Source organism: Spodoptera frugiperda, chromosome 4, assembly GCF_023101765.2.
Source record: "Spodoptera frugiperda isolate SF20-4 chromosome 4, AGI-APGP_CSIRO_Sfru_2.0, whole genome shotgun sequence".
In the NCBI taxonomy this organism is placed as follows: domain Eukaryota; kingdom Metazoa; phylum Arthropoda; class Insecta; order Lepidoptera; family Noctuidae; genus Spodoptera; species Spodoptera frugiperda.
The window spans coordinates 5,019,712-5,045,745 of NC_064215.1; the positions used below are offsets into that span (position 1 = coordinate 5,019,712).

The following is a 26,034-nucleotide window of genomic DNA, read 5'->3' on the forward strand; positions in this document are numbered from 1 at the left end:
GTGAGAAAATTCACTTAATTTTCAAATGACTTTCGTGGATAACGATTAGAGAAAATTGATCACTATTAAAAAACCGGCAGTTAAAAGATCTTTATATATATAATTCTTCTGTAAGTGTGTATGTCACTGAACTTCTCTTAAACGACTGGACCGATTTTGATGATTTTTTGTGTGTGTTCAAGGGGATTTAAGAATGGTTTAGATTCACAATTTTGTCCGCTGGACAATGCTTTTTTAATTAATTTTTAATTTATTAGTATGTAGTTGTTGATTTTGGAATGTTTTACATTGGATCCGACAGACGGCGATACCATCGCAGTGTCAAATATTAATGACGTTAGATATTGTCATAACATTTGAATAATAATTTTCATCAAAATGGTCTAGAATATTTCAGCTTAGAAAAAAGTTTAAAATTTTCAAATCAAAGACGTGTAGACAGGACAACGTCTGTCGGGTCCGCTAGAAGAGTTGGATATTTTGTATTAAAGAGTATAATGAAATTTAGCAGTATCCTGGATTTTAAATTACTAATTATTTCAGCTTTACTTAATTTGAGCAGTGCTGAGATTTAGTTAAGGGTAAAGGAAAAATATCCTTATTATTTTTGTTATTCTTGAATTATGTTTGCGATTCTAGTCTGCAGAAAACTATACTTCAAGGACCCAATATATTTTTACTTGTTTTGTCTGGCTTCTATCAATAAATTTATAGATTTATTAGGTAGTTTAGGTACTGACCTGGCTGTGTGGAATGACGCATCGTCGGACGAGCCGGCGGCGCCGAATGACACGCCGACAGCGAGTCCTTCAGGTATATTATGAACGGTGATCGCAACCACTAGAAGCATAATACGCTTCCACTGCGATTGCCGAGCCTCAAGCGACCTCGTGACGCTGTCGCGACGGTCACCTTCGCCGTTCTCACCAACTTTCTGAAATTAACAATAATATTTTTATCAACACGAGAACAATAATGCCCCAAAACATATCACCACACAATTCCACGGAAGACGTCGTAAACATTATTTATTACGAGTAAAGTTTAATTAATAATATAATATTTTTATCATTACAAGTGTTGATTTTCACACTATTGTTAAAAAACTGTGTGAACATCGAAAAACTACAGCAACATACTCACAACATACTGGCTATTTTTAAAGAAAAACGAAAAGTGGACCTGCTCTAGGTACTTCCTATACAACTACATTTGCATATTCTACATATTATACGACCTACGTGTTACGAGATGTGCGCTACGAACCACGCGCTACGTACAACGAGCTACAAATAATGCGCTACGCTACGAATTATGCGCTACGGACAACGCGGTTCGAGACACGTGCTACGTGAATCGTGCTACAACCTATGCGCTACGTACTACGAACTGTGCACTACGTGCTACGAACTGCGCACTACGTACTACGTGCTACGAACTAAGCACTACGTGCTACGAACTGTGCACTACGTACTACGTGCTACGAACTAAGCACCACGTGCTACGAACTGTGCACTACGTACTACGTGCTACGAACTACGCACCTCGTGTTACGCGCAATTCGTGAAATAAATGTGCAATAACAAAATAAAGCAGCAATATTTGAAACCTCATTGGTGAAAACTTAACGTAGATGTTTCGTTTGTATCCTTAGGATGAAGTATTTTAGCATACATAATACTCGGAAACAATAGAGAGACAACCTAAAATAAGCAAACTGGTGGAAAATGTGATCCATTCAGTTCCGCCTTTCCTCTGCATCTATAACAATGAATATCACGAGAACCACCAATATACTGACCACAATCTTTTATGCTATCCTTTAATCACTTCGTTCGATCAACTTCGTATGATTTCTAAAAGGACAACGATGGGATTTTCTTACTTGTTATCTCGTGCTTGACTGATAAATTATTAGACAATATATTTTTTAAATTCAGTATAAAGCATTTGTTGTAGGTAAAAATTGTGATTGTGATAAATGTTAATGATAATAAAATGGTTGACCTTTTTACCGTTAGATGATGAATACATTTCTAAAATTCCAACAGCGCTAGGTGTATCTATAGGGCAAGAGGTTCTTATTATTAAAAATGTGTTACCGGATTTACTGATCATTCGCAAGCGCCAATTAATTGGACAAACTAGTTTTTATTGATATATTAATACAATTCGGATATTTATTATTATATGCAGATTTAGTCTAACATTTGAATATTTGCTATTCAAACTTAAATCTAAAGGACCTTGCAGTGCGAAGGTTTTCCTTGTAACTGCTAAGTTCGGCTATAGTAAATGCCGAATTACTACTAAGATTTTCAAGATATTTGATCTGTTAGAATCATCTTTGTAGACTTTTTCATATCGGAAAGTTTACCAAAATAGGTATAAAAACTTCATAGAGAAATAAGAAGGAAAATGTTTCACGAGCTGTGACAATAATTTAACCTGTTTATAGAGAATGGAGACCAACGAGGAAAAGTATTTTCAAAAATTCTGTCACCAACTAGTACTGGTAAGGTTGCACGCAGTCATCGTTTACACCAATATTTTATTGAGGAAAACGATAGGTTTACAAGAAAATAACGAAGTTGGTCGAAACTCGTTCAATCACGACCTATTTGCACTTCGTTATAACTGACTGATGTTTAATCCATTAAACGCAAAATGTATATACAATTATGATAATAACTGCGTCAACATGTGAAAAGAAGCAACTATACTAAATTACCTTAATTACCAGTTATCAAAAAAATAATATTCTAGGCGAAAATATAACCCATCAATAGGTATTTTACTATAGAGGAATCACGATACTCACGATAAGCTTACAGAAAATACAAGTTGTTGCTTCTAAAATCTACTGCATAAATGTTACTTCGTATCTCATTATTTAATGTGATGTGGACTTGCCAGCCTCCAAACTGCATGACCTACAGTTTCCGTATTTAAATTAGAAGACATTAGATGCTACTTCATTCGCTATAAAATTTAGTCCAAATAAATATTTTTTTCTCAGGTTAAAAATATAGTCACGTCTTATTGCAATTTCGTCTGACCTTTTTGACTTAATTCACCTACAGACAGATATCAATTTATCTAAACTTTCGCATTTATATTAAGTAGGCATTGGTCGATCACATTGCATACAAAATTCTGTAGGTTTTTATACTTTATGTTTTATCAAAAAATCATCTAATGACTTCTCCCGTCTTGGGTGAGCCGAGAAGGAATGTCAGACTATTACTGACTAAAAACTGTTTCTACTCCTGCTTCGGCTGGTACCCCGGCCACCCACTAGGTTGTTCGGGGTACCTTGACTCTGTGACAGATTTCTCCGGCTTCATAATAATTTCATGGTCACAGGTTTCTTACAAAACGTGAGTGAGTGATCGGCCGACCGAAACCATACGTCTGGCGTCTGTCTTTCAAGCTTTTATGACGTGTACATAAACACGTTTCTGCACTAAGTCGCGCGATTCGAGCACCCACGCTATTATCAGAAACGCGACCTAGAGAATTCAAATAAATTTTAATAAAATGTTGATAATCGTGTAACTGATAAGTCTCATATAAAAATTATTGCTGAAGTACAGGTTGAGGTTTGGTATCATCCGCATCAAATTAATTGCAATAATATAAAAGTAGATGTTTAGTCATAAACCAGGTCAAGACAAGGTAAAAGACACCTAAGTTGTCAATTAAGCGATAATGGATAGAGTAAGGATATCGGATTCAACCTCAATGTCTAATACTCTAAATGGAATCTATTGAATTCAGAAAATTCAGTTCAGTGTTGAATTTTCCGAAGCGAAATTCCCGCTCCTCTATTACATTATCAGATAAGTAGTGAAAACTCAATGTTGCAATCTACACGTGCACTTCGTGTAGACGTGTAGCCGTTGACGTGACGTGCGTATTATGATTTAATCCGACCCAGCCTGGCTAGATTTGCTGTCATTCCCCAATGGCTACGCTGAAAGGCTAAGGTTGAACTACGAGTGGTCCTATCCAAGGAAACATATTTTACAAGAGGTGTGTTACCAGTGAGTGGTGAGAGTGGTGGTGGCCCCTGCGCCGCTGTGCGGTGTGCTGGTTGCTGATGCAGTCGGCGAAGTCTCCCGGCTGCTGCGGGTCCATGGTCACCACACTGGTGTTGTTCGACGGCCGCCTGTTCAGCGCCGTCATCATCTCCAAGTCTTCCAATTTCTCCTTCGAGTCTTTACTCTTTGTTATAGCTGGAATTCACAAAATACCTCATTACATTTCATATTCAGAACCTTTCTAATAAAACTATACGATTAGCTGAATTGTATAAGTAGTAATTCAACCGAAATACTGTTAGATAAATAAACATTAAATAGGTATTTATTGAAAAGTGAAGTTTGCCAAATCATAAATTTTATTTAATAAGTAAATATAACTGAGTAAACTTTGTGGTCTATGTAGAGTCAAGTAAAAATCATTTAGGACGAAAGAGCAATGGCTTTTGTCGTTCCTCCATGAAGCGAGTATTAAATAAGTGCATACTCGTACAAGATAGATAATGCGGGCTTTTATTGACTTTCGCTCGTCAAGCTTCAGGGGTTTAACAGCTTGAAGAGTTTAGGTCATTGTATTTGTATGTGTTATATTACGTCATACAAACATGGGTTGTTGAACCAAAATCAGACATCTAACTATGGCCATCCCATTGTAATAGGAAGTGAGCCTAGGTAGCGAGCCCAAAGCCAATGTATTTCAGATACAACATCATTTTGTAGGTACAAACGCACAATTATTTAGCCTGACGCTCGGTAGTTACACTTATGATTAGCAGATTTAATTAAAACTGTACATAACGGCAACGGCTTGTTGAATTAAATCGTTTCATGTAATATTTACCTACGAAAGTAAGTAAGTAAGTATGTTATCGCTTTTAAATTTTATCTTCACACGATCGTGGTTTTCAACACGTTCCTCGTAGTTATACAATCATAAAATATCAGAATCTCAAGGCATTATATTTGTTCGTGTGCATAATTAGTTACAAAGTCAGTTCGCTTCAATACTAATACGACTGTTATTAAGTTCTAACTCCTGTAATATAATACTATTTAGTTAATGTAAATGGTAATGTTTGTACATAGAGATAACAAACTACCATTGAGTTTAGATATATAAGTTAGTAGCTCAGTCTTACAGATAACATATGAATCCTTCGCATAAAGTTTCTGAGAGTTTAAAATCAAAAAGGTACACGTACCATAGCATAATACAATAAAAAAGATAAGAGATACAACTATTTAAATAAGGTAATCTTTGATTAAATACTCAATACTTCCTTGATCGCAACGAACTTTTTTAAAAACAAAACACGAAATGTAATTTATACCGTATTCTTATGAATTAACATAAAATAAGGAAAATGTTAAGCACCAGTCATACCAGGGCCTACTTATGTGTTTCGGAGATTTAATAAAATTGTAAAGAACGATCATGGTTTTACAATAACTACTTCTACGAAATCAAAAACAATAATAACAACGCTTGGTGTTGTTATTGAAACTCAATTTTAAAGTCAAAGTCATAATTGTAGAGACATTTTGATTTCATCGTTTTGTTTACTTTTACAATCCTTTTTGTTATAATTAATTTTGACAAAAATACAAAATGTGTTGACGAACATAGTTTTTACAAGGAATATTCTTTCGGAATTAGTATGAATTGTTTGGTAACTAGTATAGTATTTTCAACACAATACCAGTTATACGCTGAGTATATTGAAAGCAAGTAGAGTCCTCTTGAATCTAATTTATCTTCTACAATTAATCAATAAAGTTATCTGTGCAGCATTTGTGCACATACATTTCTCCAGTACTTAACGAAGTTTACGATATCGGACATCGGCCATAAATTATTACATTACAGCTTTCTTGGTCTTGGACTATTGATTACTGTAAAGACTATTAAAATTTATTACCTACACAGCATTTATCGTAAATATCGTAATATTAAAAATTAATATCGTCGTCGATGATATCCAGTATTACTTTCAAGTGTCAACAGTTTTAACAGGTTTTTTTAATAATTTGTATAATAAAAAGTTTTTATAAGTAACAACAATACTTTGGTATAGGTACCTAGCTATCATGAATGCTAGACGTATAGTGAGATATTTGTTCTTTTCCCCTATTGTTCCCAATTCTTTTGTAAAAAAAAAAAGTAGAAGAAATAACAAATAAATACTTGGAATTAACTATAAATTAAAGTGTCGAAAGATTTGAGGAATTTTGACTGAGTAGGGGAACCCCCGAACACAGCATGTCAAGAACAAAAACATAAATGCCAGTATCACTTAATTATAGAATACGAAACTATTTTTGATAAATCTAGTTACATTACGTCGAAACATACCTATGTAGGTACCTACAAAATACCATAGTGCAGTTTCAATTGAAACAAAACTTCCTTATAACCATAAAGAAAAACGGGTTTATTTTATTTTCTGAAACAGGTAACATTTTTTGCGCGTACGTAGGTACAATAGCTACGTTACTAAGTGCGCAAAATGTACAGTTTTTTACGGTTTCATTCGCGTTAGGTTCGGGAATACCTACTAGACTAGTTTTGGACTCAGAAACTGGTCGAACAATCCCTCATCATATTTCGAACACGTGTTGACGTTGACAAAAACTTGTTTCTGTTTCATATTTTACATATAATTGTGATTATGTGATTAAATAGTACAACAGGGTTTGACAATCTGCTAGTCTTACTAGGTAAGTAATATAGTAAACGCATCAAGACTTCAAAAAATGCGTCGAACTAGGAATTATACGCAGAATGAATGTGAAAATATTTAATGGATTCTGTTTTAAAAATAATTAAATTCACAGCAGTTAATAAATAAATAATGAAAATACGGCTGTAGGTATATTTTTCGTAGTAATAAACAGCATATATAAAAGCATAGGAAATAAATTATTTTTTCAATAATACAATAGATAACGACTAGTAACAATAATACAAATGTAAATTGTTACGGAATTGACGGAGACCGGAAGATAAGTGTAAATTAAATTATAATGCGCGTTCATATTATTATAATTTATAAATAAAATTATTCTTAACTAGGCATCAGGTAATTATTTACTACAGACAACTTTGACGGGGTGATGGAGTTAAATACGCATAATTATAAAAATATTAAAAAATAACGTATAGCTCATTAAGGTTAAACCAGCTGACTGAATTGTTATCAGTACTTATGCAAATTGTTGTAACTACTATGAACAGTTTAATATATTCCACGTCTAGATAAGTACAAGTAGTAGTTCGCGTGTTTCGTGAAAAGTGCCAACAATTAATTTGGCTGGCTCGTATGAGGGCAAAGGTAAAGATAAGATGATTCGTAATTATGCAATGTTGGCACTTAAAATTTGCAAAAATTCAAATTGAAGGTTATTAAGTGTCATCGGAAAGCAGGTTTATTATGTTCTAGAGTTTATTGAATCTTTTACTTTTCTTGTTGTTATACGCAGAGGTGAGAATGTTAGTCGAAAGTCTACGCAGGTCGTTCGCCTAAGGTCGATGATGACTTTTTATTTGATGTTGACATGTTGAGTCAATAACTACTTCAAAACTGACTTGCTTATTCATATAATCTTGCTTATGTGCCGAAACATTTTTAATTGATTTTCCACTTCGTTTAAAGTACCTAGGTTTTAAGTGTGAAACTAATTGGTGCATGGGTTGCAACAACAATGAATTAAACGCATGCACCATAAAGATAACAGCATTTATGTCCCAGATTGGAATATGTCACACAAGCACGGAGATAGAATTATTTATTATTAATTACTATGTCAATGCTAGAGATATAATCAGTCAATTATGTGTCATTACTCACCTTAAAATAATACTATAGAATTCTATTTTATTTTAATTGTATAAGCGTTACCAGTTTTTGGAAACAAAACCTGAATGACATATGTAATCTTGAAATTTCTAATGCTTTATAAATTGAAACATTTAGTAATATCATTTAGTAGAACATTTTTATTTTTACTTTAGTCCCAATAGTAATTGTTTTTAGTTTATGTATAATTTTTAAAACTTTTCTTATTGGCATAAGTATATTTACAGAATTATGAATCAAAAGTAGTTTATGAACCAGAAAGATGCACCACAATGATAATAACTAGACCATTAACAATATTATCAGATCCATCTAGGGGAAATTGTAAAATGACACACCATCATAATAATTCACAATAATGATAGATATCTTTGCAAAGAATATTGATTATAAAATAAATAAAAATAAGTTCTGTCGCACCATTAAAAGAAAGTATGGAAAAGTAATAAATTAATTACTTAATACATAACCCTCTGAAATGGTCACATCGACTCTTTCTCTTATTGGGTTTCAAAATAAAGGTCAGGTCTAGTAAAAAATTACAAGTTTTCGCATATCTAATCTAAAATAATGTTTTCCTTCAGATAACAGGTACTTCACAAAATGCAGATAAGTATATTTATGTGAAAAATGTGATTGAATAAATCATTTATTAATCCCTATCAAGTAAAAAAATTATTATAACATAGCACAAATATTGTTGCTGTAAGAGAAAACTACATGCAATGTATGAAATAAGTAAAAAGATTTAAGTCTACAGTTTATAAATCACTGTTGTCTTAAATTAATAGGATGTGCGTGCTACTAGTTAGGACCAATGACAGTTATAGTCATGAACCTAAGGATTCAAAGTCCACATTATTTCTCTTTAACTAGTTACAGCTGTAGTAGAGCTCCATTGGTGATTTTAAATGCAAAAATATTAGATAACTACAATCATTTCCTAAAAACCTGTCTTAAATGTACCTAGTTTGTAATTTAAATAGGTACTCCTTCGATAAAACTGTATGGAAATTGCGTTTTATTAAATTACTACCTAATTCATGAGTTATGTATCCATCTAGTTAATGGTAATTTAGTAGAAATGTGCATTTTTTATAATAAGGATTAAGTGGCAAATAATAATATACCTAATGACTTGGTAATTAAGTCTAAGATCAGGTTTATAAGTAACAGATATGTCAGTCATAAATAAAAACTGTATGTTGTGAATTATTTTCCGTCTCTGGTCTCTTGTTTGATTATAAGCAACCAGTATCAGAATATTTGTGTTGCCAATCAAAAGTAGTGTAATAATTATTTAAGGTCACCTACAGATGTGGTATGCTATAATATAATTAGCATAATTAACATAAATATTGCATCTACAGAGAACACAAAAAGTTTACGACTTGCAAAAAATATTTATCGGAAATCATTCACATTAGAGAACAAACCTCTTCAGAATCAAAAAGTTTTCAATTTATATTGTTTGTTTTAACTTATTTTGTCAAAAATTGCTATTTATGAATTAATAAACTAATATATGAGAAAAAAACAATTAAATTATTTTAAATAAGATAATATTCAAGTAGAAGATAACCAAAATTAAATCATTCAGATATTAAAAAATTGAATTCTAAAACATACACAAAAGATCCAAAGCATCAAGATCAGAGGCAGAGTTGTAATTGCTTAATTATTGTTTTGCTTGAAGGTTACTGGATGTCAGTGTATATGAATGTGCATACAAATAATAATAGGTATGTGTGTGAGTATATTATTGTATCCAAAGTAAAAGTAAACAATATTGAGTACTTACTTATCATCATTCCAGTCGAGTTTATTCCTAAGTAATCCAGGAACTTATCAGTTCCAAATACAAACACAGCTCCAAACAAGAATCCAAAGGCCACTGGTAGGAAGGCATACTGGCCCTCTGATCCATAAATATTTGATCTTTTACACATGTTTATAGCTGGCTCTAGGAGAGACCAGTAAGACGCTGCAGTCATCACTCCCGCCGCAAAGCCCAATGACACGTCAAGTAATTTTCTCTAAAAAAAATAATAACAAATCAATAAGATTCTGTCTATAGCACTTCTTAAAAAACTCTCACGAATTTAAGTGTAAGTAATAACATTAACTTACATGTTTTCCTCTTATAAAAAACACACAACCGGCCCCCACAGCAGTTAATCCCCACGTCAGAAGGGTCCCTAAAAGGGCCTGTGTTACTGCACCGTATCCTTCTATCATTTTGTATTATTTATTTCTAAGTAAACAATTATAAGTTAAGTACTTGTTATCACATAAACATTTTATGTGCACGAATTTCTAAACTAACACGAACTTCACCATCATATTATCGACGAGACTCGCGACTTAAATCTTTTTATACATTCCACATGTTTTTATCGGAGTTATGACCTTGTGATGTGACAGATTTTAGACAGAGATAATTTCGTTCAAAACTGTCAGTGTCAAGATATATAATGTTGCCAGTGTAGAAAAAATTAAATGAGTACCGTTATTTCAAGCACGTCGACATAAATTAGTTTTCTGCTTTACAGTAAAGTTACATTCTTGGTTAATAGATAAAAACTAAAGTACAAAGGTCCTGTTTATTTTGTTTTTTAATAAATAATTGTACCTACGGATATGGGATAAAAATGAAATTAAGTTAACAGTTCAGAAACGAATGTATCACAGATAAATAAAAGTATAGAGAATTATTTTAAATATTTCTTTGAAGATTTACAGAGTGAGCAAAATCAAACAGTAGTGATAGGTACTTCAGGAATTTTAATATTATGCAAAAGTTAAAATTGCGCATATTATGCAAATCTGTGATAACTTCAAGCGATTGAATAAGAATTTAATAATTAGACTAGAATATGGCTTAAAACCGGTTGCAGACCAAAAGCTAAGCTAATTTAGATTTGGGGTCGCTGTCATTGCAGCGGTAAGTCCCCTCTTTGAGGAGTGGCTAGAGAGGCGCCACGGCGTTCTCACCTACCGCCTGACGCAGGTGCTTACCGGACATGGGAGTTTCGGTAGGTTCCTGTTCCTTATTGGGCGGGAGGAAACGCTCGGGTATCATCACTGCGAGGACCGCCCGGAGGACACGATGGAACATACAGAGGCGGTGTGCCCTGCCTGGGCTGAGCACCGCCTAGTCGTCAGGGATGTGGTCGACGACGGCAATCTCTCGCGCGGCGACGGCGAGCAAGGGTAGCTCGCCGCCCGACCAGAACCAGACCAGTGCGTGCGGCGCGTCGCGTTCCGCGCAGGCCTCAAAGAGCTATCAGACCACCACAGATGGGGCCCAGTAGGGCTGATACCTGATCCGGAGCTGCGGACTACCTAGCGGGTTTACCGGGGCTCCGGCTCGAAAAGCAGGAGAAGGAACGGGGTGGTTTTTAGTTAGTAAGAGTCTGACACTCCCTCTCGCCTCGCCCAAGGCGGGAGAAGTAATTGGATGATTTTCCTCAAAAAAAAAGCTAATTTAGGTTGGTTCACATAGCCAACGTAGTTTTCAATAAATGTCGAATAGTTAGCAGGCTCCACATAACGTGTTAATCTATTATACCTGCCTCAATTTATACTAAAGTAGCAGTTACCCGCGACTTCGTCTGTGTACAATAATGACTTGACGCAGGATTTGGACTTTTGAATTAATCTTTTCCTAGGAATATTCTACGGCTGCAACAAACGTAATTTTTTTCTCTTGAATTTTTTTGTTATTTTTTTTTTGTTTTTGCTATAAACCTCATACATACTGAAACCTTTTCATCGAATGCAAAACCGTGGAAATAGGTCCATGTGTTCTGGAGTTAATAGCGTTAGGAAGAAAACCCGACTTATTCTTAACCGATCTTAAGATCGGTAATCGAAATTGGCAGCAAGTTATCAGGATGTACCTACCGAATGCAGTTTTGCTTTGGTAAATAAATACTCGTACCATACCATACCTGTAATTTATTTCTGTTATTTTTATTTACTCAGGTTTATTGATAGTACTGACCTACCCTAGTACATATCTTTTAGTGAAAGAAGTATTTGTATCACGTACACATTACAATTATGACAACTCACAGCGCAGCATTACGATGTGTACACATTTTTAATGTAAGTTGTCCATTTTTCGCTTGATATTTGGCCCGTTTCAGGGTTCGAACCTGAGATGATTTCATAGGTCGAAACTATTAATCAGACTCATATCGTTACCAAATCAATTAGTTTATCATCTTGTTTACCTACTGTGTTCACTCAAAAATTGATCTGTGTAGGAATTGAACCCAAGATACGTTGCACATAGTGGTAAGTTCACGTAGCACATAGCCATCCATGTTTTTTTATGGAATAGGGCGCAAACGAATAAACGCGCCACCGGTAAGCGATCAGCGCAGCCCATTCACACCCGTAACACAGGAGGAGTCACAAGCGCATTTGGCAGTTGGCATTTTAAAAAGGTACGCTCTTTGCTTTAATGTTTGAAGGTCGTATCGGTTCGTTCATGTAGTATTAAGAGTCAGTATTAAAATTCGCATGGTTCCTAAAATATTAGGCTCCAATAACCTCGGTATTAAGACGATACTGTCGGCTCACATTCAAACTTCCATTTTAATCTCACCGGAAGGTAAGCCATTCCACAAATTGTCATACAATTAGTGCCACGATCTCGTACAAAAGAAATGTTAATTTACCAAATGTGGTTAAAAGTCACGCACGTATAGGGATAAAGCATTTAATGTAATGTGTGTTTTACTTTAAATTGTGTACCTACACGTTAATTTCTTTCATATCTGTTTAACCAACTTAACAGTTAAGTGAAATGACTCAGTTGCACCGACCGCCGTTATAATGAGATGGCATTAATTAAAGAAACACGTGGCATCATTTAAGTCCTTAGACAAACTATTTATTTTATCGCATGAGATATCAGTCACGTCGCCGTCCCACTGACGAAAACTTGGTTTATATTAAACCGCTTTTATGGCCCTTTTAAATTGCTATAAGAAACAATTAAATAAGCAAATAGTATTTTTAAATTGTCGTGAAAAGTAACACGTTCTCGAGTCTAGTACGTATGTAGTAGTTATATCTAAATTATAAGCAAATATTATTCGTACCCGGTAGGAATCTGGCAGACAATGTTTTATGTCAGTATTTACTTCTCATAGAAAAAGAAATATGTAGGTAATGACTTTATTATCTACATAGATAGACAACACCCGTTACAATAAAAATCTCCGTATTGTAATTTCCTTGGCCATATTGTCCCCATTAGAATACTTGCAAGAACCGTCCGCGAGACAGTTACAATATCGGCGTAATTACCGGCCCTGTTATTAGTAGTGACAATCACATATTCCACTCGTATTGGTACCTTATTTGTATTGTACGGGTACACCACATTTCCCCAAAGAGACAATGGCAGCAGTCGTCGACAGCTGCATCTAATTACTTTTACCGATATTGTAATTACATCGTAATTTTACAGATTTTATTAGCGTATCATTGTGACCTCGTCTCGTTTTGTGTTCTATAGGTACCGTAAACGTGTCAGTCGACCGTTATATTTTCACAGATGCGTCGCCGAAGGTGGAAATAAAAATGCAATGTTTATTTACTTACCCTACCTGGCTACCTCTTACATTGACCTGATTACAATGATGATAATAATCAAGCTTGATACAAATTCATGCAGATGTGTATGCCTTATACATATATTCATTAAATTTAACTTAAGTGTCTAAGTAAATACGAGTATATTCATGCGAGAGCCATTTAATAGAGTTCCGTATTTATCGTACGATGTCTTGAAACTTCAGAGCATATTTATCATGTAGACAAATCATTTGCTTAGTCCTCCTTTGTGACTTAAACAATTTTAATATTGTTTAGTTCATTAGTGCCATGGACAGTATCATATTTCCAACTTTGTACCTCGTTAGCTAAACAAATAATTGCTGATTTGTAAACACGAAACATGTGCGCGTTTGACCGATATTTTCAATTTGCATTTGACTAGTTTTTTATGTCACCTACAACCTAATGATAAATAACAACTTATAGTGCGTGCAGTCTAGGTACCTACTTAAGGCTTGAATGGCGAAATGTGCACGCAGAGCTGACGGCCACAGGCATTACATTAACCACCGTGCGCCGGCGCAGCAATCGCTGGGCGGCTCTGTCGCGGTGTAGCATTATGTCCCGCATGCTCCACATTCACCACAATTAGCGGGGAGGTTCCTCGATACCTCATACAGACAGCAAACTATATTGCCTCCTTACCTTCAAACGGCTTTTGATAGCGAGCCAGCTATCAAGTAAATAGACACTCTCAGGTAATTACACCTGAAACTGAAGTGAACAATACACCTTCCTAGCAAGATAGAGGCGCGCACTCATAAAGATATAATGCCAAATAAAACAAACAAGAGTCATTACGCGTCTTATTCCGGTGATCTAAATCACACAACGCGACAGCCATATAATTTGATGTTCGAAGCTACGCAACTGTTACAAATCTCATGAGCGAGTGACGTGGTCTGCGTAGACGCAGCCACCGTAGCGTTAAACGAACAAAACATTCCGCTAGATCGTCATTATTCAAATTTTCGCTGTACTAGTTGCCCGCTTGTTCCGGCCCCTGCTTTTTGTCCTATTTCGTACTAGTCTGAAATTACGATTAGTCCGGTCAAAATGAGATGCGGTCATCCGTGGTGGATGGCCGTGTGAACGGTCCGTTATCCAAACAGCTTGAGCGGTTAGTGGAGATGCTCATTGTCTTGAAGGTTCTGATGAAACGGAAGTGAGCACAGTTTGACAGTTTGTTTAAACTTGGAAGCATTAAAGCAGAAAATTGCTGGGCATTTCTGGCCAAAACTGGACCAGCTTCCGATGAACATAGTTACTTTAGTTGGAACCCCGGTGAAATTCAAATTGTTTTAAAACAGGTCGATAAGTAGGTAACATAAGTAGAGCACTTCGACTACAAGAAAATATTTAGATTTTATTTAATTTAGTCGATCAAAGATCAAAGTTGCGAATAGGGCCTCTGAAAGTTTTGAATTACCCATAACAAAATAGTGTAAATGTAGGTAGATCCAAAAGATTCAAACCAGATTCAAAAATAATCTTAATTAACCACATAATAAGGTTACATCACCGTTCCTAGTACTCGGTTTATTACTCCTTAACAAAACACCTGCCAAATAAAGCAGAAGAGTAACAAAAATTCTAGCTACACAATAATCAGAATGGCACCGTGATAATTAGAAATAATTAAGTAGGCTTTAGCGATTTTACCGATAAAAACCTGTTCGTTACAAGAATACAAGAAATCGATTTTTTACCTTAATCGTCTAGAAATTGTTTGTTGTTTTTTAACAGTTTAATGACACCTTGTAAGTACCTGTCCCTCATCTGCCGTTAGTTATTAACGATGAAGAATTGTTTACTTTTTTCCTCATTTCAAATGGTCTAACCGTCTATCTATGCGTTCTAATCCATTAAGGCTAGTATTAACTGGAAATTTTTATTAGCCTTAGTAAATTGCTATTGATCCAAACAATTGTATCAAATAAAACAAGGAAAAAGTATTTTTCGATTTCGTCGAAAAAGACTTTTGTTACAATATTAAAGTAGTATAGAAAATTCCAAACCTCATTACCCTTTTTACGCTTTTTCATCTAAATGATGATACTCACACGACGGTCTTCCGAACAACCCTTTTTACGCTAAAAGTAGAAGAAAGTGGAAACTATTTCTTAATTTTATACCCTTCAAATTAAATCTTCTTATTTTGTTACCAGATCCAAGAAACATACCCATAGATCTTTGTTATCACACTTTTTTCCCGTTGGTCCTATCTGTAGGTAGATCCTAATTAATGTACAGGAGTTGCAGTAATTCTAAAACTAGGGCAAAGTATGCCAAAAGAAATTTTGCGTCTCGAGTACCTCTTGTTCGGTAGTCCCACTTTAGACCAATGGAGTTTGAGAATGTTAAAGAATAACATTATCACAAGTTATTAAGAACTGTACCTTCCTAGTTTTAGAGTGCTTTACACGGAATTCCATGGAGACCGTTTCAACTACTAGCGTTGTATGCGGTTTTACTGATTTCCATGTACAAGTAAGTACATTACCACACGCTGTTATATAACGGGTCCACATACTGTTGAGATCAATTTCGGTGCGTTGGCGGATGGTCTTTTAAAATGGCAGGTGTCATTGTAGCATGCGGAAGAGGGACCATAGATCATAGAATTGGATTCGCATCGCACGTCAAGTAATGGTGGCAAAAACGGCTGCAAGCTCGCGTGCCGCGCGTTTTCCGGCGCTGTTGTTATTGTCACATCACATCGTAACTATTTACTGTTCAAATACCTTTACATCATTGCAAATTGCGATCGCAGTATGCTGCATTGTTTGTTTAATGGTTGTTTTCTTTGAAGCTTCTAGTGCTAGTGACTCTGGTCGGAAGAATCGGAACACAGAAATTCAGTTAAAGCGTGAACGGTCCAGAATACTAAAGATATTTTTTGGTATGTTTTTAGGAAACAAGTATGCTAATATAAAATAAAACTTATAAACTAACTATCATTAATATTTATTGTGTAAACTATGATTTAGACTCATCATTAAACCTTAGTTGGGGAAAAGCTAAATTTTTTTATATTTATTTAACTCATAATAAATGTGTTACAATAAATTAAAATGGGGTAAACGTCCTTTGAATAAAATACCAATTACCTATGTACTACTAATCAAAGAGTTTAGTGAAGACTTATCATTTCTCGCTCGACTGCTCTTTGTAATTAGCAGGTCTTGAGTCTTGTTTAATTGCAATTTACGAAGCATAAGTCTAAACTGAAAGTTATGGGCTAAAAATACGATAAATTCTTAATATTACTAGTGCAAATAGCTTGTTTCTCGTCGGGAAAGGTAGGAACGTTTTACAGTAACAAACACTCAATTTTCAGTAGATGTAATGTATTATGTATTACACGTTTTGTTGGAATTTGAAACCAACCAAGACATCCTGAGTTCGAGAAAAGTCGTATATACGACAGTGTTTTATCTCCATCTCTATATAGTCATTCAATATGGTCGTGTACTTGGTTCTTGACGTCGTTCCTTACAGTCATGAGACTGATTAACCATAGAGTGTGTGAATGCATTGGAATATCTCCAGCTTAGGTATAAGCTGAGCTCTCATAAGAACATCTTAACAATTCGTCAGTCCTCCATAGATGTTTGTTAGCACTTGTTTTCATCCAGAGATTTAACATCTTTTATTTGCTATCATCTCCAACGCTTCCGCAAGTTGCGGGCTTACGGGGCTCACGGTCAATTTGTTTTGCAAAATCCCTGCGCATACAAGTCTTATATCAAAACGTAATTCAAGTGTAAGAAAGCGCGTCAGTCAAGCGCGTACGGTATATGTAAACACAATCGGTGGAGGTTGACAGGCACTGTGTGTGCATACTGACTACTAAATTGACCCTCTGTCGCCGCGTCACCGCGTCAGCGCGTCAAAGCCACGTTTCCGTGACGTTAGCATAAAGGACACAAACATGTCCACTGACAGGCTGTGTTGAAATGGAAAGCCTTTCAGTTGTTCGTCTTCCTCATTCGTTGTTGAATTTTCTACGTTATTGTATATTTGCTTTACAAGTATTCCAGGTTACGTTTTGAAAAGGAATAAAGCTACCTTCTGAATGAGTTATTAAGAATGCCTAAACGTAGCTACTTGAATCTATGCATTGCAGATTAACAAACAGAACAACACAAGTGAAGTAAAGTAGGTACAGTGATTAATATGAGTTACCCAACACAGCAAACCTCAATAAAATGTTAATTTTATCACATGGGACAGTTATTTTAACTTTCCATAGGGGAGCTTATCATTTAGTAATTACTTAGTTATGTATATGCAACATGCTACTTGTCAATAAATTCATCAATAAAAAAGGAAAATAAAACTTTTAATTATATTTATAAAATGGTTGGTTCACTACGCTGGTTTTTATTGCCGTAGGCATAAGGCTAAGTTACTGTAACCACGGCTAATGCACTTCTTGTAAAACAAGCAAAAACTTGCGCTTGCGTCGACGCGGCGCGAAGGGAATCGACCCATTAGACAAACTATCAATAGGAGGCGTTACTAAATACAAAAACCTCTATAGCAAAATGAAACATTGAATAAAAGTTTACTCTTTCTAACAATAACCGTTTTTTTCGACGAAATATGTATAGGTACAATAATTGTATAGGTACACTGTCAGTGGTGTATATACAGCGGTTGTATATTTTATCCTAACTATATCCCACTTATTTAAACGACAATCTATAAATACTCAGACTTATATAGGTAACTAAGCATAAACCTCCTTCATTCTACGGTGTCTCTGTAATTATCTTAAATAATATCTACGTACGTGTAGATACGTGGAATGATAAAGTAGGACTATTGCCTATTCTGAGTGTACAATGTTTGAATGTGAACTGGAGCGTCCTCAGCCGCGGTTTAGTTGATCACTCAATGAACGACTCCGACGAAAAAGTAACCAAAACCGTTCCGTATATTGCACCGCATCTGTTGATCGTTAGAAACCATTCAGCTGTTTGTTTACTTAGTGTTACAACCTAAACAACTTGCAACTAAAGCACTAAGTACCTACCATTCATTCAACTAGTTGGCGGACATTCATAGATACCTACAGTTTTTTCAAAGTGAGTCATGTGCCAAAGATTTATTGAATACGAACTCAATTGAATCTTTATCGAGTACCTAAGTATGTGAATTAAAACAATATCAGTGTGCTCATCTTCGACTTTGATTGACTTTCTATAGCGATTCAATTTTATATCGTACAGATAGCCTCTGTGGCCACCGGGGCTCTCGGTCAGATATAAAGCTATTTAGCTATCTTATCGAGAGATCATCTGCAACAACCAGAGTCATCCACTGAGATAGCGACCCAAACATAACATCGATGACCCGATACCGGCCGCCGCGCCGCAGCACCGAAATGCCACTCAATCATTAGCAGGTACGGCACAATTTCTCCACGCGAATGTCACGCCAATGAACGCGTCGCGGCGCTCGTCGGAGCCCAATTCTCCCAATAATCCGACGCCAATCAAGTATATAGATCACGAGATTGTTCGCGGCGGTTCGGTGATCGTGTCGTGAGAACGATAAGACACAGGCGAGCAGGTGGTTCCCTCCCCGGCCATGGCTAACTGTTCCACCATCACCAACGGAGCGAGCCGACCGCGCCACCGCGCAGTCCCGACACACCGGCGCACCACGCCTGCCGCACTCAGCTCTCCACACCACCACCGCTACCGAATTGTTTGCAAGTTGCGCGGGAAAAGCTACCGGCGACGCTTGTCTTGCGCTTTCGGACTTACGCAGTGGCAGTGAAGATACTACAATATCTGACGCATTCCTAAATAGTGATTATTTGTTTAATCGGATAACTAATCCGAATTGTTGGGCGTATTTTTTATTTGTACGAGTAAGGTAATCGGGGCAGATAGCATTAACGGTTGGCTCCGCGCTCGAGTGTGGCAGACCGCAAGCATGACGAGCGCCGGCGACTGCGCTCTCGTGCTCCTCCTACTGGTATGTTAAACCACTTCAACTACTCTCTTATCTTTCCCCAATTAATTGTCCAAAATGTCTGTCATTGGATGTATGCATGCAAATAGCTATGTAAAGTAAAAAAATATCTCATCACGAATACGACAGTTAGCATACCTAGATGTAAGTATTTAGGCCTAGAAAGTGCAGATGGGACCATTAGGTAGATACATAAGCAATTGAATACTACTTCCATTTAGTTTAGCTATAAATCGTACTGGTTGCTCGCGGTGTACTAAAATCTGAATGTTTCGTCCCCATTCTAGAGTATTGAAGACAAGTTTATATTTGAATCCGGTTTGCTTGTGGAGTATAATCATAAACACAGTGTTTGTAATAAGCTCTAAGCTATCTACACAAGTGAACACTGCCTACTGACCCACATTAGGAACGCTTACTTTGTCTCGCTAACTCGCTCTACAAAGTTACTAACTTAATTAAAAGTTTAAGTAAACTGCTTACATTACACTAAATAATTCTTTTGTTTCACACGTTTACTGGGTTAACAGTAGCAGATAGTATCTCGCTACGAATTTTTAATACATTGTATACCTACTGAGTATAAATACATATGAGCATATACATGCGTATTTAGACATATAGAGAAGATTAAAGCACTGACAAGATTAAATGTCTAGTTCATTAAAGTGCCTGTATACTTAATTAACATTTACTAAGCTCCGTAGAACTTTGTTAGTAGGCAAATTAATCTACATGTAGTATCAGATACAGCTGGTATTAAGTTTATGATTCAACGAAAGCTTAAAGTTTATTGTGTACAAGAAACAGTCAAGTACATGTTAATTAATTCTTGTTTATGTAGTAAAATATCTATTGCCAACATCAAAGACGATAAAATTACTTGAACAGACACTTCGTAAATGGGTATTTGTGAAGATTATTAAGTAGATATAGTATCTAGTATCGACTCAGTAGTAAGTTTAGTAACTTTTTCTGTTAGGATTTTTCGGCAAGAACACATAGCTTAGATAATCACTTAATATATTAACATGCCCATTGTTTGGCAGGATGTTTGCTCCTATCGTTATGGTTATTGATACTTACTAAGTTGCCTCTTTAATAAAATATTGGATAATTTAGAGATGAAGCACAAAATACATACATGGCGCGTGCCGCGTATTCAGTTTTTCAATTTTCAGTCGACGTAGTTCCAAAGGTGTCTGAAATTGCCAAAGTTGTATGTTTCCCAAATTTGCCATAATATGTTTTCGTATCCACCTACAGAGTCAGCGTTTAGATTCCGTAAAATCCGAAATACACGTACCTAGTTTATTTATAGCTAATGTGTAGGTATACTAATATCTTATGTCGTGTGGTTTAATAAAATAGGTAATAACAAACCAATAAAATAAGCAAGTAAATCTTATTTAAATATTTCTGTAGCCAATATGGAACTCAGATTCAATCTTCGGTCGCAAATTATATCGATTCTCAAGAACTATTACCAGGAAATACTTACGTACAGAGCAGTATGAATTTCTGATGAAACACCATATAAACCGCATTAAATAAATTACCCATATAAATTCGGTGTTCACTGTTTCTGACTTTCACACGAATGATTCAGAAATTGAGCTCCTGTGCTCAAAGCATCGTGCACGCTCCACTTTTTTTTTCTTTAATTTACCTGCGTAGCAATTTCCTTACAATATTATTCACACTATTATTATGCTAGTGGATTGTTTTTGTACAGAGAAACAATATGTTGAACCTCGATACAAGCTATTGATCGGTAAATGCTGAGGTTCGCACGCTTCTTCAACAAGTCAGCTTTAAATACTTTCGATTAAGTATCTTACGTAGTACATTGTTGATATGTGTTAGAAGATGATCTTGATCGTGACATGTTCTTAAGAAGAAAAACCTTCAACTTGCCTAATTTACTAGAAATTTTACCGAGTAACTTTTCTGTTTTCTCGTATTAATTACCTGTTGAACAAACGCAAACAACAGTCTATTCCTTTTTTAAAACCTTCTGGATCTATCCAGACCAAAGTAAACCTTTGGAAACAAAACCAATACGATGTGCAAAGCAGTAAAATGCGAATTTTCTTCAGCAAACGTCTGTAAAGAATCAGGTTCACCGTTCCACTAGAACAAGCTTTCATTTTAATCCGTAAAATGGTATCGTAAATAGTTGCTCCATGAAATGTCTATAGTTTGAGATTCTTTACGCCACTATCACTGGTGTATCAAACAAGTAGACGACCTACTTGATAGGTTACCAAGGTCTCTAGATATAGATGACTAGGTGGAAGAAATTTGAATTGAAACTTAAGTTTCTGTCAAAGTAGGTTCCCTAATTTTTGTATACATGTCTTCCTTTCTTACACATACTACATTAATAATTGTAAATGTTTGCCTTTCGGACGTAAAGGATTTACGTCGCATAAAGAATTTGTACCAGATAGCAATTTAAAAAGATTAAAGAAAGACTAATCTCTGAATGAAAGGTGGTTATAGGACTAATCCTATAAACAACTTTCCGTTGTCTTTACTATAGTTCTTTTTTAAATGTCTTGTTTATCTATAGAAAAACTGTCTGTCTAAATGTTACGATTTTTTGTAACAAGAAAACCATGCTTCTATTGTGAAATTTAATTTGCCATGTATCTCTAGTTTGGAAAGCCTGAAAGGCTGTTACGCTGCAAATTGATTCGAATTAAAAACTGGGGCATTACGTGATGTCCTCAAAACTCTCGAATGAAAGTGGATTTTTATTTTATTTTCACATTGTTTTTCTTCATTCTACGCTTGATGAGAACTTTTAATGTTTATGTCTGATTCCTTTGTTTGTACGGGTACTATGTATAATAGATACTTACTTTAGATACGTATCTATATAATCTTAAGTATACTTAACTATTGTATTTTGCGACAACATTTAAAACAAATTTCAATAAAATAAAAGCAAATATAAATACTTAAGTATGATTCCTCAAGTTGGATGACCATTAAAATGGAAAACTACTCGATTTATTACTTAACTTGGATACTTATTTTACGTATTACTAACAGTTTGTGTATTAGCCCATCCTAATAAATAAGGTTTAGGATCTTTTAAATACACTACAACACACTACTAGGTCCATATAAAAAGTAAAGTATCGCAATAAAACACAAACCACCAGATAACATCACTAATCAATTTATGCCAGTCTAAATAGATTTAAAAAAAACAAAAGAACATCAATAACTAAGTTCTTCCCACGGAATCAAACCAAATTACTGGGCAATAAAAAATAGAGAACAATTTCGCGAAAGCAAGAGTAGATAATAGAAAAAAAAGCGAAATTAGACCAGATTACTGAGCTGGCAAAAAGTAGAGTAAACGCATTATTTTTCTTTCGCAAAATCTAATCTTAATCGATAGTTTATCCGCTTGTATACTTTTTTGTCTCATCTGAAAAACTACATAAACTTCATTACAATTTAAAAGCGGACTAATGGTTATTAATTTATAAATGCGGGCTATTTCGTATTCATTTCTACCATTCTGCATTCATTTTCATTATAGTACGATAAAATGAAATGATTAATTAACATTATGTACCTAGTGGGCCTAGTTCTACCTAGTCTAGTAAATATTGTCATATTTCATTTAGAATTCTCATTACTCAGATGTGCCAATCAGTGCGTCCTACTGACCCATCCTTAATTTTATTGTCCTTCCACAATGACAACGTAAGCTAAGCTTTCACTTCAATAGAGGGCAGTACTTGGCTTAGTTTTAGAAAAATATGTCCTAAGTTTTCGATTTAAATTAATCTATCGTATTTAAGTATGTACTTCATTATCTGTAAGCTGTTAGGGTAGATACTTATCATTTCATACTTATTATTGATCCCTTTAGCAAGTTAGTCTCACTATCGGCATGGAGAGTTCAACTTCCTAAAATTCATGGTACATCGCAACCGCAGTCACAGTTGACCTAACCCGTTGACCTAGCCCATCAAAAATATCTAGGCAATGAAAACTTGAAGCTCTCTCATCGACTTTTAAACTTAGCTAAATATCGATTTTATCACTCGATCAACAGCGGTCGTTAAACCGTTTAACCTTTTTCATGATAACCATTTAGAAAAATAACTATTAAAAGAAAATTTTATATCCCATATTCGCCTTAAAAACGTTGAGATGGACTAGACATTTATTCATGGTTAAAATTAAACAATTAATGTATAAGATCAAATTTAGAAAGTCACATCACTATTACTAGGTAGCTGCTAAAATATAAATAAGATTCTTACGTATTATTTATACACAAATCAACACCACAGGGGCCAGGGGTCACGTACGCTACATAAAAGGGCTACCACATAATTAAACTTTCCAATAAATAATAACGCACATGTTCGTACCATGGTTTATTACTTTAATAACTAAATCAAGCAACAAAGAGGTTCAGATCAATTCACAATCACAAATCGAATTAGTATACAAATTGTAATAACTTGCTCTCACCGGTTACTCACCTCACGATCAATCGAAGATGATAGCTGCATGTTACAGATCTTGCGCATGCGTGCTCCGCTTGAATTAGAACTTGCGCGCACGCTTTCAATGTCCGCTCCATCCGAACGTAACTGCACCGCACTTAATAGTGCACTAACAACGCATAAAAATATCATATTGCTAATTTATGATTCATTTAACTCGATAGCTATGAAATAAAATTAATTCAAACTGATCAACGGTTTATTTACGATTTCGGAACAAAGCCATACGATATTGGCAGTGAATATTAAAATCATGGACATTGGTAGATGTAGCTGTTTTTGTAATATCTATTAACGGAATGGCTAATAGATCTAACAGTTTTATTCATATCATATACTCAATCTGTAAACATAAAAAATGGTATAGGTAAATGCGACTCGCTGGAATACTTTTAATCAATCCATAGTACCACACACTAAAGACTTTAAGTTTAAAATTAGTCATAATCAGCCTACATTCTTCAATTTGTTACCAAAGGCTATCTTTCAATACCCATTACCGATTTGAATGACCCAACCTAATCTCAGTACAAATCTTCAAGATAAACTTTCTTTAAATAGCAATGATTGCTGTCAAAAGCAATTTCTGCTGATCAAGTCACACAAGCGAAAAGTGGACAACATGACAAGCACAATGCCTAATAATTTCTATAATTTCTGACCTAGTATAATGTAGGTAATAGAAAATAGGTACCAGCCTACCTAAATACCTAGTTATGGGTAGATACAGATTCCAGGTATGGGACATCCGAGTAAATTCTGAAACTACGACAACACGGTGTGGGCTAAATTTTCTTGGGTCTAACTGCTATTCTCAAGTCACCTGTAAAATTGTGAAGATAATGGCAATTTGCTTAAAATTCCAGCTGATGATGAAAATTCCTTATGATTTTATTGTCATTTTAACGCTATTTTACTTATATGCCTTTCGTTGGTCAAGCAAGGAATATACTCAAATTGGACAAACTAACTAAGAAGTACCTGCTACTTAGAACTTCGTGCTTGCTACTACTACTACTACCTACCTAGAATTAGATAAGATAATAAACAATAGGTGAGTTTTATGTTATTTTCATGTCTTTAAATACTTTTTCTCAGTAAATGCTTAATTATTATTATTTATTCATGTCTTTCCCACACACAGGATCATAGGATCAAATGCGCAGAAAATTGCTTTGCGCATTTGACATTTCTGTAAATGAAATGGAGCATATCTTTATTGACCGACTTAAGTAATTAATTATAAGTGCTTAGGGAAATGCCATTAGGTACCCCAAGGTAATGATAATAAAATAGGTAAAACAATGATAATGGCTTGTAATATCTATAAGTACTTATTTATTAAATAATAGCTATTATAGTTACGCCATAATTGCTTACTTACGAGATCTATGGACTATAAACTTTTAGGTCAAGAAAAATATGCAAGTACCTAAAGAATAGTTACTATTATGATGACAACATATAAAAGGATCTTACACTACTTAATGCACATAGGACGTAGCCATACTAAATTTGAATTCTCTTTAAGTAGTCCTATTTTTGTTTTGTTTGGGAAAAATAAGATAGCATACATCTTTTATAGTCAGACTAACTGTCTTTATTAAGTCTATTGTGAACCTCTGCTTACCTGTTCATTTGCACCTTCGTTACCGATTCTAAGAACTAAATAATTATGTAGTTTTACATAGGTTATCATAATAGTACTATCTAAAGGATGACACGAAACAAAAGCGGTTGGTAACAACAATACAAGACGGACAGCCGCAAACAGGTTGTTAAGTTCAACACTCGACAGGCACAACAATCGATTACGAATCGAAAATCAATTATTTCCCACGCTTCGGCTTATCTTTTCTTAGAAAAAAAACAAAATTTGTTCAAGTAACTAATATTTATTTACATTTAATATTTAGTGTTAATGTTGGTGCTTTGGTATCTAATCTAGTATTCAAGTATTTAATAAGTTAA

The 26,034-nt window shown here is 35.0% G+C and overlaps 2 protein-coding genes across 3 annotated transcripts in view; one reads left to right on the forward strand and one right to left on the reverse strand.

Annotated features, from left to right (window-relative positions):
* LOC118272407 (zinc transporter ZIP11) overlaps nucleotides 1-10,326 on the reverse strand; it is a 42,416-nt gene extending 32,090 nt beyond the window's left edge. Inside the window, exons 1-4 of the mRNA XM_035588908.2 lie at nucleotides 10,031-10,326; nucleotides 9,702-9,936; nucleotides 4,045-4,238; nucleotides 741-934 (exon numbers count right to left, since the gene is read on the reverse strand). Coding sequence (XP_035444801.1) covers nucleotides 741-934; nucleotides 4,045-4,238; nucleotides 9,702-9,936; nucleotides 10,031-10,138 — 731 coding nt within the window. The 5' untranslated portion in view covers nucleotides 10,139-10,326. The remainder of the gene's footprint in view (nucleotides 1-740; nucleotides 935-4,044; nucleotides 4,239-9,701; nucleotides 9,937-10,030) is intronic.
* Nucleotides 1-26,034, forward strand: part of LOC118272408 (uncharacterized) — a 43,860-nt gene that overhangs the window by 7,349 nt on the left and 10,477 nt on the right. For both annotated transcript variants that reach the window (XM_035588909.2, XM_050693366.1), the window contains exon 2: nucleotides 18,772-19,525. In XM_035588909.2, the coding sequence (XP_035444802.1) occupies nucleotides 19,484-19,525 (42 nt within the window). In that variant the 5' untranslated portion in view covers nucleotides 18,772-19,483. The remainder of the gene's footprint in view (nucleotides 1-18,771; nucleotides 19,526-26,034) is intronic.